This window comes from Amblyraja radiata, chromosome 14 (genome assembly GCF_010909765.2).
Source record: "Amblyraja radiata isolate CabotCenter1 chromosome 14, sAmbRad1.1.pri, whole genome shotgun sequence".
NCBI classification, from domain to species: Eukaryota; Metazoa; Chordata; class Chondrichthyes; order Rajiformes; family Rajidae; genus Amblyraja; species Amblyraja radiata.
The window spans coordinates 47,703,252-47,721,328 of NC_045969.1; the positions used below are offsets into that span (position 1 = coordinate 47,703,252).

Sequence of the window (18,077 nt, forward strand, 5' to 3'; positions counted from 1 at the left end):
GAATCTGTGGAATGCTCTGCCACAGAAGGCAGTGGGGGCCAATTCGCTGGATGTTTTCAAGAGAGCTAGATTTAGCTCTTAGGGCTAAAGCGATATGGGGGGGGGGGGGGGGGAGAGCAGGAACGGGGTACTAATTTTAGATGATCAGCCATGATCATCTTGAATGACAGTGCTGGATCGAAGGGCCTACTCCTGCATCTATGTTTCAGACTGGATTCAGTTTGATGAATGGCCTGCCTCAGCATTTTAACTAATATATTTTTGTATTTACTGCACATGTAAACACATAAATTCCAGCAATAATTCGAGTCAAGCGTTTAATTGTCATATGTATCCAAAAATAGAACAATGACATTCTAACTTGCAGCACCTGTACAGGTCAGTAAACGCAATAATGCTTAGTGCAACTACGGGTTTTTACGTGACCAAACGAGTCCGAAGGGTCTCGACCCGACACGTCACCTCTTCCTTCCCTCCAGAGATGCTGCCTGTCCCGCTGAATTACTCCATATTTTTGTGTCCATCTTCACATTTCAGTTGGTCTTCTTTCAGCACCAGCCCGGGCTTCAAATGCGCCCGCACTTATAACGCCCGGGCGGGGACAACGAGGTTAGGAACAGAGTTTCGGGTCGAGTGTTTCCAGCCGGTCGTTCGGAGCGGAGTCTGTCTGGCGCAGGCGCAGCGTGTCAGGGGCCTGGAGCAAAGATACTAGAGGAGCCTGGAGTGTCGTGGACGTTTGAAAGTAACGAAAGTCGCGCGAGGCCGTGGCGGAGCCGGAGCCGGGCCCGGGCGGCGCGAGCCATGGGGGGGAAAAACAAGCAGCGAACCAAAGGCAACGTGCGGGTAAGCAACCGGCGGCACCAACGCCAACACACGCTGTTCGGCCTGTGTTAGCGCTTGTTGGGGGATCATGTATATATCTACTTCCCCCACTCATCCCTACCCCCCCCCCCCCCAAAGCAAAATGAAATAGTTGGTTGTTAATCAATTTAAGGAAACATGTGGGGTGGTGTGAACACAAACCTGGCTTCATCAACAGTTCGTTGCTGTAGAGATGGTCGACAGCTTCAAGTTCTGAGGCATACACATCACCAACAGCTGGTGCAATTATAAAAACTGCGCAGCGCATTACAAACGCTAACCTGCCCTCCTTGGATGACATATACTAGCAATGTTACAAAATTTTGAGATTTATAAAATCAAGTCTCCAATTTATCCCATCAGATAAAGCATAAAAAGAAGTTTAATTTGACACCGAATTCACTTTCATATCTCAAGTATTTAAAAAGTTATGGCCATTTTCATACTCGGAAATGAGCATCTTGTTCCCTATTGATTTTCTATGGACATAACAAAAAAGCTGTGATCGTGAACAGTCAAAAGCCCATAACTTTCTTAAAAATTAAGAGAACTGAATGAAATTTTCAGTTATCGTAGATTGAACCATTCTGAAACAAATATAAAATAATCTTACTTGGATGACCTGAAATTAAAGCATATAATTAGTTAGTTACCCAAGTGTAGCTAATTTCAAACTTCAATTACTAGATCTAAACATCTATCAATTTCTTAATAAATGATTAACATTTTTAAATAGCCTAAGTGACCAAATAATATTCATAAATAATTCACAATAAAACATGATTTTTAAATCTCATTTACATTAATTTATAGGCCAAATGGAAGGAATTTAGTGTTCAATTGCTGTAAATTAAAGTCCATTTTAAATCAGCTTTCTAGTGGGTTCCTGTGAACGCGCTGGTTTAGAACGTTCACATTGCGGTAGATTTGTGCCTCAAATGCCCAGAAAAATACTGCGGGATATAATGGGCCCAAAATGAGCTACTCGCAATATTAAACTTTGTATAAAGGGATCTTAAGAAGCCCTTTTTAATGTAAAAATAAGCAGCCTACCTTCAATTGTCTGCTTTATGAGACCCTGCGGTTGCTGGTGGTTGCGGGTTTAGAGATTGATTTTTAAACTACTATAACTATTATACGAGGCCTTTAAAACTAATAATAGCTTTTGCGACGGGGTCTTCCAGCGATTTTTCGTTAATAATTAACTAGGCTGAACATCTTCGATTTGAACAGCCTAGAGAAAATCGCGTTTTAAACCCGCCCCCTCTAAAAGGCGCCAAAATCGCGCACACCCGCAGCGACAGATTTTCAGCGACGCTTCAGGTAGGCTTTGCAACATACCTACATATACAAGGCCCGATGCTTGCGCAGGGCCATAAATATCAAGAAGGACACATCCCACCCTGCCAACCACCTTTTTACTCTGCTACCCTCGGGGAGGCGACTCAGGTCTCTGCAGGCTCGCACCGGTAGACTAAAAAATAGTTTCTACCCATGTGCGGTAAAAGAGCTTAACTCCAATAGTGAACACTGGGAAGCAAGAAGTAACTTCGAGGAATACCGCTAAATTCTTTTAAACTTTTTAAAAAATGTATCTATTATTTTACTATTAACTGTACATATGTGTATTGGTTGTTGTGTTGTATTTCTTTTAACGGAGGAGAAGCAAATGGAATTTCATTGCTCAGTTTTGTGCAATGACAATAAACATATTCTATTCAAGAAACATTTACCCCACATCAGCATGTGGCTGTGGACCTTAAGTGACTTAATTAGGTGGTGTGCAAGGGCCAGAGCCCTTTCTTTTAAAAACCTTGCGTTTGCAAAGCTAACAGGATGCAAGCTGTCAAAATGTTTCAAGCTTTTTCGGTGCTTGTGAACGATTCTGAAATTTCGTAGTTATTAAAAACTGCTAAAGTTGAAATGGACAATAGGTGCAGGAGTAGGCCATTCGGCCTCTCGAGCCAGCACCGCCATTCAATGTGATCATGGCTGATCATCCACAATCAGTACCCCGCTCCTGCCTTCTGAACCTTCTGAATTTTGTAGTCGCCAGGGCAATCCTCTCGCCAACTTGGACAATTTTACATTTTTATCAAGCCAATTAACCTACAAACCTGTACGTCTTTGGAGTGTGGGAGGAAACCGAAGATCTCGGAGAAAACACGCGCAGATCACGGTGAGAACGTACAAACTCCATACATACAAGGCAGCAACTCTACCTCTGTGCCACCGTGACTGTCTTCTCTCCATATCCCTTGACTCCGCTATATTTAAGAGCTCTGTCTAGCTCTCTTGAAAGCATCCAGAGAACCAGCCTCCATCGCCCTCTGAGACAGAGAATTCCACAACTCTCAGTGTGAAAAAGTTTTTCCTCATCTCCGTTCTAAATGTCTTGCCGCTTATTCTTAAATTGTGGTCCCTGGTTCTGGACTCCCCCCAATATCGGGAACATCTTTCCTGCCTCTAGTGCAAGGGTTGGCAATCTTATTCTGCATAGGGATCAGGACGCATGTCTGAGCGGATGGTGGGCCACATCTATCACGTGTACACATGGATTCCGCCCCAGATGGCAGGCAACAAATCACGTGTTCACATAGATCCCGCCCCTTCGTGGACGCCACCCGGAGCACTGACCAAAGATCATAGAGCGGAGCAAAATACTCCACTATGCAGTATATGCACTATGCAAAATATGCAGTATCAACAATGCCAACCATTTGCACGGGTTTGGAACTGAAGGTGCTGGGGACAAAGGCAAGGAGGTTGTGTTGAACTTTGTTAAAACATTGTTTTCATTAAGGCTGGGATTTTGGGCTCTGTGCGGAAGCACGGCAGAGAGTGCATACAAGATTTACTATAACATTGTAGGAAGGAACTGCAGATGCTGGTTTACACTGAAGGTAGTGGCAAATTGCTGGAAGGAATGGGTGACGTTTCAGATCGAGCCCCTTCTTCGGTTGTGTCTATTTTGTGTCTATTTCTTAGAACAGCTCTGCGACCTGGAACTTTGGTTGCAATGCTGGAGAATGTCTTTTAGAAGGAGCGAAGGCTGAGAGGAGATTTGGTTCAAAATCATCGCGGGCAGAGGGATTAAGGTGGAATGGGTTGCACCGGAGTTTGGGCTGTTTGATGTAATGTTTTGATTTCATTGCACAGTATTTTTATTTTCACTGTCTTGTACAATTTATGAAAAATTTATGTTTTGGTAAACATCTGAACTGAAACAGGTTGTGGGAGATACATAAACAATGGCAATAAATCGACTGCTCTTACAGAAAGCATATGGACAGCAGACACTCCACCTCTTCCATACCACCATCAGTCCAAACCAGTTATATAATTCCATACAACGCCTCCACGGGGTCTATATTCCACAGAGACACAAAATGCTGGAGTAACTCAGCGGGACAGGCTGAGAGAGAAGGAATGGGTGACGTTTCTGTCGGCGCTCGGCGGCTCCGCCATTACAGCCGCCAGCGCACGCCTCCTTGCGTCACTGCACCTGGGCGCCACGGCCTCGGGCCCGGGAAGTACCGAGATGACGGAAGTTTGCGGGCTGGATGATTACGGGGAAAAAATGCGCCTGCGGGCCGGATGATTTCGGGCTACGGGCTGCATTCGGCCCGGGGGCCGTAAGTTACCGACCCCTGCTCTAGCATGTCCAAACCCTTAATAATCTTATATGTTTCAATAAGATCCCCTCCATGCCTTCTAAATTCCAGAGTATACAAGCCCAGCCGCTCCATTCTATCAACATATGACAGTCCCGCCATCCCGGGAATTAACCTGGTAACCTGGTAAAATAATTAAAAATATTCCAGAAGTTATGAATTTAAAAACACTAAAACATATTAAACTTTTGCAGATAATTATAACAAATTAAACCAAATCCAAATACTTTTAAAATTAAAAGTAGCCACCCCTACAGTAATTGTTACCTTACTGCTGAACAATGCCATTCAAATGAATAGGATTACAGACCCTGTGTCTGAGTAGATATTGCAGCAAAAATGTTGGTAAATTCTAGTAAGCATCTGTCACATCCCTGGACTTAATGATGAGTTCAGTGGTAGAATGCAACTGGGAAATTGCTGGTGGGACATTAAAATTCAAGGACAATGTGAAAAAGCTACTTTCTTAACTACTAAACCAGGTTCGCTTCTTAATAAACAGACACCACACAAACTGTTTGGTAGACCAGTTCAAAACTTTACTTAACATCGGCCGATGGAAGGGAGGGAGAATTCCAGTCAAGTGACCAATACAGACACTTGACCGTCCTCCGTCCACTACCCTGTACAACAGAATTACATTGCCTTAAATAGGGTTTTTTTGTCCCCTTAGCACATTTCACAGACATTAGTCATGGTCAGTGGTACAGGAAAAGGTTTCCACAGAATGCATCACATCAAAGGCCTTTTGTTTACATAGTACAAGATAACATTGGCCATTTGGTTTACGACATTTTATCTTACTACTTCCCTGGTTCCTCTCTCGTCCTTCATAAACATTGGCCATTTGGATAATGCCATTTTATCTTCACAGAGATCACCCTAGCTCTTTCGCTGCTTCCTCGCTGTCATTTGGTCCCTCATAAACATTGGCCATTTGGTTTATGGCATCTTACTTCACAGATATGACTAGCTGTTTCTCTCTTCCTTTCTCGCCTCCTCCCCCATAACATTGGCCATTTTGTTTACGGCATCTTACTTCAAAGAGATCTAGCTCTTCTCTGCTTGTCACTTGGGAGACAATGTTATGGTATTTATTATCTCACACACCGCAACCTAAGGCAAGCCTAATTTGACAATAAATATAAGCTGTAAGCTAGCCCAGAAACCTATTTTAATATTTTCTTATTTTTGTAACTTTATTCGGCTTCATCAAATGTGTCTTCCGATAGTCCAAGAACTGGACGATACCCTTTGTAGTTTATCTGAAGAAGGGTCTCGACCCGAAACATCACCAGTTCCTTCTCTCCAGAGATGCTGCTGTCCCGCTGAGTTACTCCAGCATTTTGTGTCTACCTTTAGTTTATCCCTCAGATGCTTTTCCAGCTGCTATTGTAGCACAGCACAATTAAGACAGTGTTTGAAGCTGTGCTTGATTTACGCTGCCATTAATGCTCCTTCATACTAGCTCCTTTTTTTAATATACATTGTGACTGAGCACTCTATGTGCCATATATCATATAGCATTTTTTAATTATTCTCCAGCATATTTTGTCTTTTAAGGAAATCTGCATGAGACTAATTAGATTTCCTTTTTTGCAGCCATCAAGCAGTGGTAAAGCAGCTGAATTGCTTGCCAAAGACAAGGGAACAGTTCCAGGCTTTGTTGGATTTGGAGCCACACAGAATGAATTGGCTTATGTTCCTGCAATCCAAGGATTAGAAGAAGTGGACAGTTTGGTGGATGCTGATTTCCGAATGGTTCTGCGCAAAATGTCAAAGAGGGATGCAACGACAAAATTAAAAGTATATTTTATTGTTGCATTTTGGTTATTTTCTGTAGATATCAATGCCAGTGCATCACATTATAAGTTTACTCAATTAAGTAAATGTTCTAGTTGTGTAAGTCTTAAGAAGAATTAGGTGTAGTTACTATTTCTAGCATTTATGCACAGTTTATTTTTATTGAGCCTAGACAGGTGCATATTTGTCTTAATTTTAAGATAACAGAAACAATTAATTTTGCAGTACTGTAGAGAGAAGATTAGAAATATTATTTGGTGAATAAAAGTAACCTGAAATGTGCACCAAATTCTCACAGACAGAATTTATGCAATGGTTAAAGTCAACAATTTTTTTGCTATTCAAGATATTTTTGACATGATTGATTTCAATGCAGATGCTGTAATCTTGAGCAAAAAAACAAACTGCTGGAGAAACTCGACGAGTCAGGCAGCAGATGTCTTGATGAATGGTTTTGACCAAAACCATCAACCATCCCTCTGGCTCTGTAGATGCTGCCTGACCTACTGAGTTCCAGTATTCCATTCTATTCCTTCAGCAGTTTTTTTGTTGTTGTTGTTCTGAAAAATGTAGAATTATTGGTTCCAATTTAGTAGAAGCTAAATCAGGGGTCGGCAACCTTGTTCTACATAGGGGCCAGGATGCATGTCTGTGAGCGGATGGCGGGCCACATCTATCATGTGTTCACATGCATCCCGCCTCGGATGGCTGGCATCAAATTACGTGTTCACATAGATCCCGCCCCTTCGAGGACGCCACCTAGTTAAGGGCGCTCACGAACATGGCATGCCTATGAACCATTGCCTTGGCTCTGCCCTGAAGGCGGTGGCTCAAATACTCACACTCACTCGTCCCCGGCCTATTGACAACCCCGATCCCGACAGTGAAGTCCAGACACAGAAGGAGCGCGGCCGTGCCGGCGGCTTTGCGCAGGCAGCGGTACATTCAGAGCTGGGCGCTGCTTGGCGGCTCCGCCATAGCAGCCGCCAGCGCAGGCCGCCTTGCGTCACCGTGCCTGGGCAAATGGAGAGTATTTCATTGTTCCCTTGACTTGCACCATGTAAAATGGTTTTTGGCATAGTAAAGGGAGTCATGGTAGGATATGCAGCCTCTTCCCTGTTATTGGCGCCATAGTATTTATGTGCCTGGTCCAGATGAGTTTTTGCTAAGTGATGATCTACTCAACCCTGAAAATGTTAATGGCGAGGGACTCTGCGATTGTAATACCATCGAAAGTCAAGGGTGAATAACTGGACTTTCTCTTGGTAGACATGACCTTTGCATGGCACCACTTAACAACCCTTGCCTGAATGTTGTCTAGATCTTGCTGCATGCAGGTACGATTGTTTTATTTCATATGGAATTGGCCACAGTGTGATCATTAGCAAATATCCCCACTTTGCGGATCCAACGTGGTAGAATGTTAAGTTTGAGGAGTGATGGATCGATGTAGAAGATCCCAAGCACTTTTAATAGAATACTAGTTGAGCTCTGTTGTGGCCTGGCAAATACTTATCCTGTAGCCAATAACGTACAAATTTATAGGTCCTGAAATTGTGTGGCATTTTATAGATGCGGGTTTTTCAGTTTCAGATTCTGCAATATTACCATATTTTTATATTTAGTTGTTTGATGGTATAATGCAATATCAATTCTTTTAAATTGAAATGAGGTGTAGACAAGATAATTTGGAACATTCAAAACTAATCTTTCTATTTCAAGATGTTCTGGGATTCTTATTTGCCTCATTTAAAAAAAAATGCAACATATTAACGACTACTTTAATTTAAAAAATGAGATGAAATCATATTTGAAAGACTATTTGTTGCACTGAGAATCGTTCTTTGATGTTTTGAGGGTTTGACGTATCTAATTTTCTTGTTACTAATTAAATATTCATTTATTGTTACTTATTAGGCTTTGCAAGAGTTTGCAACAATGTGCAAAGAGAAGGACGCTGAAAGTGTAAAAGGAGTTCTTCCTTATTGGTCAAGGATTTACTGCAAAATTTCCTTTGTAAGTTTATGTGAATTCCTTTTTATCTCCATAAGTATTAAACAAAATTATTGAAAATGAGAATGAAACTTTCAATAAGTGAAATTTGCAATTTAGACATTGGCCTCAATATTTATAAGGAAGTGGAGAACTTGGGATAATGCAAGGGCATTCATCCAAGCTGAGCACCATTTCATTCTATGTTTTTCTCTTCTATTTCACACCTAGCTTCAAGCTAAAAGTGAAGGCTTGCCTGTCTGTCAGGTGCGACGACCAATGACAGATTGCTGCAACCCTCAAATACAATTTCTTATTTCCATGGGAATGGAGGGATTGAGAAATTAGAACGGGTGGTAGAAAAAGGCAGAACCCATAATTATTCGAAGAGCAAAATAAATGAAGGCTTCACTGATTGAGAAGAGCAGAATGAAAAATTGGGATCAATAAAATTGAAAGACGTCCTTTAGGTTGAATGGGAACACTCTGCTCCTTTTGGCCTGTAGACAATGCAGTTATAAAGGCTGTTGCGCGAGCATTTCCTGATGAACTGAGAGACGGTTCATCTCAGTTCATGAACTGAGATGAACCGTCTTCATCTCTAATAAAGAGCCTGATTTTAAAATATTAATAGTGTCTTAGACCATGGTAACGTAAATATGGCAAAGAATATCAATCTGTTAAGTTGGACATACTTTAACTATTTTAGTCTGTTACTCCAGCTCCCATCACAGATTTTGGGGCCTATTGCAAGCAATAAACTGCTGGAGGAAATCAGCGAGTGAAGCAGCATTTGTGGAGAGAAAGGGATAATAGATACAGGTCAGGGAAGGGGCAAAGGTAGAGAGCTGTAGGGTTATATATGGAATCAGATGATTGAGAGATAATGGGTGTATGGAACCAGATAAGGGAGGGATTAACAAACAAATGGCAGGTATGAACTATGACTTGGTGCCATCTGCATTTTGTTTTCCTTGCACATTTATCCTCAATCATTTATATCTCTAGACCGCCCCCTCCCCCCTCCCCACCACCCTTACCACCTTCCATCTATTATTTAGTTCCTGTCTCACCCCTCCCTCTCACCCTCTGCACTCTTAGTTCTGATGCAGGGTCACGACCAAATGTTGATCATCCTCGTGTCTCCATAGATGCTGAGTTAATTGTGAAGTTTGTTTATTGCCCTGGATGCCAGCACCTGCAGTCCCTTGCATGTTATAATCTGGTTTTGGATTATAATCTGTTAAACACATTAATATAGAGGCCTTTGATGTGTAACATGGTTGTCCACATGGTGTTTTAAATTTAGATTAAGAGTATGTATATTAACATTGTTAATGGCAATTTATTATTAGAATTCCACAATGTAAGTTATTGTAATAAACCTTTCCATAAATTTTATTTAATTGAAAAGGCAGAAACAATTTTTATGTGGCCTGGAGCACATGATCAATTTATAGTAGATGGAGCTTTTAATTTTCATAGTTCATATCTCTTAGATACAGATGTTTATACTTGCGCACAAAATCTATTCATAATGATTCCTACTGTTATGCATTTAATTAATTTGCAAAAGAGCAATTTCCTTCTATCAGCTTTTTCTTCTGCATATTCCATAGATTAAAATTTTTCTCAGTTGCTTTTATAATCGATTGATTGATTGAAAGATGTAGCATGAAAACAGGCCCTTCGGCTCACCGAGTCCAAGCCAACCATCAATCACTCCTTCACACTCGTTCAATGTTATTCCACTTGTTTTCCTACACTTTCCATCTTTTTAGCCTGAACTTTTTTTTCCAACAATCATGGGTTCTTGTTTTCCATGGTATTGGGAGCAAAATAAAATATATACATCTCACTAGAAAACTGATCTATTCATGTATCCATTTAATATAATTACCAATTTGTTAATCAATTGAAACAAATTTTAAAATCATGACATTCTCCATGTAATAGATATATGTTTGATATTGCAAAAGGCACAGAAGATGTCTGTTCTTTGTCAATTACTAACAACTCTTATTGTTGATTAAACACAACAGAGATGTGATTTACTTTTTCAATGCTAATTTATTTGCTGTTGATTTTGATTTTGCCTACTGCTCAGGATCATGACCGTAGAGTCCGAGAAGCAATTCAACAGGCATTTGAGTCACTCATCCGTCAGGTGAAGCGAAACTTAGCACCTTACTTGAAGAGTATTATGGGGCATTGGCTTATTGCTCAGTGTGATACCTATGGTCCAGCAGCCTCGGCAGCAAAAATGGCTTTTCAAGTGGCTTTTCCACCAAATAAGCAATCGGAGGCTGTGGCTTTTTGTAAAGAGGAAATTACAACTGTAAGTTTAAACAAAACTTCTTACAGCTTCTTTTTAGGAATGAAACAAATATTCTGTTATTGATAGTTTGATATGGTTTCTGTCATGAGCGGTACATTCTATACTCTATGTAATGTTTTTTCTGTGCATTTAAAAAAGAACCTCGCCATTGGCAGTTGCATTATTCAATCCTTCTTGTGTTTTAATCCATGTTAAGATGTAAATTTTCTTGCTCCATTGTTTAATTTGGAGATACAGCATGGAAATGGGCCCTGTGGCCTACTGAGTCCACGCCGATCAGCAATAACACTAGTTCTATCCTACACACAAGGGCCAATTTACAGAACCTAATTAACCTACCAACCAGCACGTCTTTGGAATGTGGGAGGGCACTGGAGCACCCGGAGAAAGCCCACGCAGTCACAGGGAAAACGAACAAACTCCGTACAGACAACACTCCTTGGTCAGGATCGAACCGGGTCTTTGGCTCTGTGAGGCAACAACTCAACTACTGCGCCACTGTGCTGCCTGCTATTGACTTGTTTATTCTTGTGTGAAATATGATTAAGGATTGCACACTTGTGACCCTTTGTAGGTGTGAGCACACGAATGTCATCCTAAATTATGACACTAAGAGCAAGGCACCCAATGAACTTTGTAACCAATAAAATAAGTTTGGAACTTGGATATTTTTGAAATGCAGTAAACACCCTATCCGATATGCTCACTTAAACGACAATATGATATCAACTAGATCATGCTATAGTGATGTTATTTCTGGGATATATATTGGCTAATACTCTGGTTAATATCCTTGCTCTTCTTTGAAATTGTGCCATTGTATCTTTTACTCTCACCCTCACCTGAGAGAGCAGACAAGACCTTGGCTTAACATCTCATGCAAAATAGAGTACTTCTACCAATGTTGGACCGTTAGCTCTGTGCTGAGGTGCCATCCAAAAGTTTAGTGCACGTCTATAGAGTGGGATTTAAAGCTTTTAACTTAAAGTTGAGTCCCAGTCTAAAATTGGAATAAAAATGGTTAGTATTGAGCAGAATTTTGTTTTGCTCATAGATTTGGCAAAAAAAAACGTAACACTGTTGTGACCCAAAAGCAGTCGAAGCTGACAAAAAATAAAACAATGTATAATTTTTCCACCACTCAACCACTCACCAGTTCCTATGTTCATAGTGTGCATGAACTTAGGTTTACCTTCTTATTTATCGTGGTAAATATTTGAATACAGTGCCATCTATTGGCCAACCCTCATTTCAACATTTTCCAAGGCTTTTGCATTACTGGAACAATTTAATTGATGAAATCCACAGTCAAGCTTTATCAGAATCAGAATCACACTTTATTCGCCAAGTATGTTTTGCAACATAAGATGGAATTTCATTGGCCAGGTCAGTCATACAATAAAAAGTAACAGATCACTCAAAAACACATTTTAACATGAACATCCACCACAGTGACTCGTACACATTCCTCACTGTGATGGAAGGCGACATAAAGTTCAAGTCTCTTCCTTCTGTTCTTCCTTGGTCGTGGGCCTCGAGCACCCGTTGACGGGATGATCTTGACTCCCGTAGCCGGCGGCGTTCGGGCTCTCCCCCGCGCCGGGCGATCGAACCTTCCGCGACGTTGGAGCTCCCGACTCGGCCTCACCCGAGACTGCGAGCCCTTGATGTTGATTCCGCGGTGGTCACGGTGGGAGCGATCCCAGGCAAGGGATCAGCTCCGATGTTAAGTCCGTGCCCCGCGGTGGGGCTCACGACAGTCCGAGGAGGCCTCCAGCTCCATTGATGGAAGGCCGCAGAGCCCGGAGAATGCGATCCGAAAATTTATCACAACTCCGGGAAGGTATGTTTGAAAAAAAGTTCCCCCCCGATCCCCTCCCCCCTCCCCCACATAAAATAAACCGAAGAACATTAAAACAAACTTTGAACCCACTAAAAAATAACAAAAGAATGAAAAAACTAACAGACTGCCTGGCAGGGCAGCTATCGCCCCGGCGCCCCTGGTGGTCATTTGGTGGATGTGTGATTTATTCAATCAATTTTTGTAATTACAGTTTTTAATTACAGTTGTCATTTCTCTGTTTTACAGATTTTAGAGGATAACATCATGAAAGAAACTCCAGAGACACTCAGCGACCCACAGTAGGTTATCGTGGAATTTGGAAACGCTATGATTAAAGATGTATTCCTGTAAAAACAGAATCCTAAATGAATCTAGACCTGTAAATGTGTTTAGAAACCTATCTATCATTCTATATTGTACATGCTAAAGCTAGATTTATATAAAAAATGATTTTTTTAAATTTTGCTTTTCAACTTTAGGTATGTTCCAGAAGAAGAAAGGGAAGGCAAATACTTAAGAGTTGTTACCAGTTCATTCTTGGCTATGAAGAAGCTACTTGACCTTTTACCTGAAAATGAGCGGATGGTTCTGAAAGACAGACTAATAAAAGTTTTATCACAGTCCAAGTTTTGGAAATATTGCAAGCATAAAAATCCACAGGTTTGATAATTATTTTCTGAAATATTGAAAAAAAAAATTGAAGGTTATTTGGCTAAGCTGATACTGAGATAAGGGTGTGAGTTCATCAACAATGTGAAACATTCTCTACAGGAGCACTGGAGCTGTTCAAGAAGGGCAATTAAGAGTGCGCATTTAATGTTGGCCTTGCCAGCAATGAATCTCAAAAATTGAATGAATAAATAAAACTGAAAAGGTTTGGCAGTAAACAATAATGATTAGTCAACAAAGATTTCAAACGCAAGAATCTCCATCGGTTTTGCTTTTTTTTTCAAGAGGTGACAGGAAAAGTAGGTGCAATGGTGTAAACATTGTTTTTCTGGATCTTCAAAAGGTCCAGTTACTATATAATAGACTAACAAATAAGATCAGAAAATATGAAGTCAGGATATATAGTTTTCCCAGTTAGCTTTAAGTTAGAAACCAGAGCGTTGGAGTTAAGGGCAGCTATTTGCAAAGAAAACGGTGGGTAGTGGTGATCCACAAGAATCAGCACTGGGACCATTGTTTTTGATTTACAGCATTGGCAGTTTTTTTTAATTTTCATTCTACTTATTAGAACATAGAACAGTACAAGAATGAGCCCTTCGGCCCACAATGTCTGTGCCGAACATGATGTCAGGACCATCTCTTATTTACCTGCACATAATCCATAAATGCCACTATTGTATCTTCCTACGCCACCACCTCCAGCAGCGCATTCCTGGCACCATTCTCTGTTCTTGAAAGAAAACAAATCTTGCCCCGCACATCTCCTTTCAACTGCCCCTCTCACCTTAAAGTTATGCCCTCTAGTATTTAATTTTTCCATCCAGGGAAAAAAGGATCTGACTGTCCATCCTATCTTGGCCTCTCATAATTTTATATGCTTCTATTGTGTCTCCCCGCACTTGTATCCACTGGTGAAGGGAATGTGTTGAAACATATGACCTTGTAGAGTCTTGGTGGAAGTAAAGAGGATGTTTCATTTGATGAGAGAATTGAAAACTGGAGTTAACAGTTCAAAAAGTTATCCATTTACAAAAGAAAGTTTTTCTCAGAGAATTGATAATCTTTAGAGAACTCTTCCTCAAAAGTAGTGGAAACAGAATCTTTGAATATTTTAAGGCACAGATAGATGAATACTGGATAACCAAAGGGCTGAAAGGTTGCTTTGGACAGGTGGAAATGTGGATTAGCCATGGTCTTGTTAAACAGATGCTCCTAGTTTTTATGTACATATGTATGTGTAATTCACTAGATTGTAATAAAACCTACTTGCAACACTAATGTCCTTATGGAAGGGAAACCTACCATATCCACACATTCTGGATAAATGTGACCCGCCAATATTGATAGTTTAATTGCCTCATTTGTTCAGGATCATTTTGGGATAAAGCCAGCAATATCAGTTCCCTAGATGAATAAATTAAAAGATCGAATGAGAGAGAAATGGATCTTTACAGTTTGTTGGTCACTTGGGTGAAATCAGATACCATGATGGAGGAAAATTAATTAATTATTCAAAGAAAAAGTTTATTTCAAGCTTCATTTACAATAGCACAACCTGATGACTTCACTGTGAATTATTATTGACCCCTTAACTTTCTTGATCTACTTCAACTATTTTGTGATCTGCAAAATATTAATATTTGATATAAGCAATGAGATACTGAAATTCTTACTGCTTTCTTTATTTTTTAGATTCGGTCAGCTTTCTTTGAATTGATTATTGCTTTTTGCCAGCATTTGCCTGAATTGATGAAGTCTGAAGCTGCAAACGTGTGTCCAGCTGTGTTGTTGAGCATAGATGATATGGATCCAGTGGTATGCCCTTCCGTGTGGGCAGCGGCACTTTACATGCTCAGCTGCATTGAGGTAAAGTGAAATGTGGGGAATTTGGGTGAAGAGTTCATTTTTGCATTTTAAAAAGATAGCATTTGACAAAATCTTGCTGAATGTATTGTTTGTTGAAATTGCAATTTATTTTTCATCTTTGATACAGAACCTTTCATGTTGTACAAGGGCGGTAGCGATAACAGCAAATTACGGGAATAATGAGCCTTACAACAGTGGTATGGAATCTATTGAAGATTATTCTTAGAGATGGGATTTACTCACATCTGGACATATGTGCTTAATAAGGATGATTAGCATTACTTTATCTGGGGTAGTTTTATACTGAAAGAATCCCTTGTGTTTTAAGTTATTAAGCAGTTACCCTTCTTCAGACTGAAATGGGCTGAATGGCCTAATTCTGCTCCTATGTCTTATGGTCCTATTATGGTGATATGTTTAAGACCGAACCTCTCCCAGATAAAGTCATGCTAATCATCCCTAATAAGCACATGCCTGTCCTGATGTGAGTAAATCCCATCTCAAAGCATCATCTTCAAAAGATTCCATACCACTGCTGAAAGGCTCATTATTCCTATAATTTGCTGTGTTATCCCGACTGTCCTTGTACGACATGAAAGGTTCTGTGTTAATGGAATTTGATATTATTGTACCTTTCCAGGTTTCCAGTCTTGGTTTCTTGGTCCTCCAAAATATTACAAATGGAATTTAAACTGGAGGTGGTGGAGGGAGGACTTAAGCCAGAAAGGGTTTTTGGGAAGAAAGAGCTACCTTAAATTTAGTTGCATCTGGTTGGGTCCTTCGGGGGATGAAAAAGGAAATGAAGAAAAAATAAGTTAAGTCGAGTTTATTGTCAGATGCACACTTGGGTGAGGAGCAGCTGCTATGGAAAGTTTGTTTCCAACTTTATCATAGACTCAGACAATACGGTATAACATACATTGTATATGACAGTGAAAAGGCTGAGCAGAAAAGAACATTGGGCTGCTAGGTAAGATTCATCTGGCTTTTCTCCAATTGAAAATGTTCCTAATATAATCTCGAGTAACAGTAACAATTTGTGTGAAAAGCATTGTGAAACCTTGATGACGGATTTATAATGGGATTCTGCAGAAAGAGGAACATTAATCAATTTGGGGGCAAGTTGAGAGAACACTGAAGGCACTGTTGTGGAAATTAATTGATTTTTTTCTGGTCAGGGAGGTTAAAAAATTTAAATAGCATTTCAGTTACTGTCTAGCTTAAAACATTTTGCATCAGTTCTGTCATTATTTCCTGACGGCATATTTGAAGTGAATTTAATAGAGCACCATTTCAAATGCGTAATCTGCAATCTTGTGTCATAGTTGTAATTTGCCAGCTGCCAACACTCAGGGATGTTTTCAAAAGGGGCTGTTCTGGTGCACTATTTGATGCCCTGTAACTGTGCAGAATACTATGCTACTGGAATCCAGAATGTTTTAGATAGCAAGATATTCACTCCAAATCTAAATGACGGAACTTCCTTAGCCAGTGATCCTGGGCAGCAAGCTTCATCTTTCCCCGCACAGCATTAAGATCATTTTGTGCATTTTCAAAAGCCAGCAATTTTACGTTTTTCTGTCTGCCTTTTTTACTGACACTGTATTTAATTCTGTAAGTGAAATGTTATTACATTTTTATTAACATTTTTGTAATGTTTCTATTAGGATTGTTGGGCCCATGTAAATGCAAATAAAGGAGTTTTGCCAAAGCTATGGATAGTACTAAAAGATGGCGGTCAGGGCCTTGCTTCTGTTATCTATCCAAGCCTTTTACCATTTTTTAGCAAATTACCAGAAGAAATAATAGCACCAAAGATGGAATTTTTCACCATTTTCTTCAGTACCTGTGCCAAGGGGTATGTTCTTTGTAAATTATTCCCACCATCACAAATTATTCCCACAATCCGTAGTGATTATTTTGTTATTAACTATAGTTACTTAATTTAAAGTGCTTTTCGTCATATAAAAATGTTGATAGTTAAAGTTAAGGTCTGGAAATATTTGTGGAAAAGATTTGAGGAAGGATTCAGAAATGTTTTAATTGAATTATTTGATGTAAATTGCTCTAGCTGAAAAGGGCAATGAAAACAATTTGGTAGATAATTTTGAAATGGAAGGATAAGTGACAATGAGAAACTTAAGGGCTTAAGGATAAAACGCAGCACAGAGCTAGCGCAGGAACGGCAAGGCCTTTTAAGTGCTATAGGTTTCAGTGATTTCAGATTTTAGTAATTAAGCTGGCACACTTTTGGTTTTTATCCTAGCCCCTCATGATTTCTCTATGAATTGTGACAATTCTTGGTGAAATATGCTGCTATAAAATTAATTAACATTGGTAATGCCTTGCAAGTCCCTCCTCATTAGGTTTAGGTTCATTATAGTTATGTGCATTGAGATACTGTGAAAAGCTTTGTTTTTCATGCTATCCAGTCCAAGCAGATAATACTATACATAAATGCAATCAGGCCAAACTCATTTACCATAGCAGATTGAAGGGAAAGATTAGTTTTAATAGCTGTAGAATAGTTCTCAGCATTGTGGCACTACAGTTCCAGTGAGGTAGAGGAGAAGCAGTCACAACCCTAGCTTGTGGAAGGACTGCTCAAAGAAAATATCTCATTGCTACAGTCAAATCAAGTTGAAAGGTGGTCTTAGAATAGTTTTGAATGACTTTAAAAAGATAAAGTATAAATAAAAATGTATTGGCTGTATGAAAAAACCTAAAAACAGGGATGGAATTCCATTGATAAATCATTGACCTGTTTCTCTCTCCACAAAAAATGCCTGAACTCCTGGGTATTTCATGCATTGACTGTATTTATTTAACATTTCCATTATCTTAGTTTCTATTTCATTCTTGTCACTAACCAGAATTGCAGATTCTACTTATCCAAGCTTTAAACGAGTAAATGTATTTCAGCAACAGCTCGAAATTTGAACAAGAGTCAAGTAGTACAGATTTTAATTAATTAAACAACACATCTTAACATCACAGAATATTGATAACTTTTGTATTAATTATCCAGGTG

General features: G+C 39.8%; 1 protein-coding gene across 1 annotated transcript in view; it reads left to right on the top strand.

Moving 5' to 3' along the window:
- Positions 1-665: 665 nt before the first annotated feature.
- The window catches only part of ltn1 (listerin E3 ubiquitin protein ligase 1), a 93,320-nt gene continuing 75,908 nt past the window's right edge, over positions 666-18,077 (top strand). The window contains exons 1-8 of the mRNA XM_033033261.1: positions 666-843; positions 6,138-6,341; positions 8,256-8,354; positions 10,438-10,668; positions 12,758-12,810; positions 12,991-13,171; positions 14,873-15,046; positions 16,714-16,904. Of these exons, the coding sequence (XP_032889152.1) occupies positions 802-843; positions 6,138-6,341; positions 8,256-8,354; positions 10,438-10,668; positions 12,758-12,810; positions 12,991-13,171; positions 14,873-15,046; positions 16,714-16,904 (1,175 nt within the window). The 5' untranslated portion in view covers positions 666-801. The remainder of the gene's footprint in view (positions 844-6,137; positions 6,342-8,255; positions 8,355-10,437; positions 10,669-12,757; positions 12,811-12,990; positions 13,172-14,872; positions 15,047-16,713; positions 16,905-18,077) is intronic.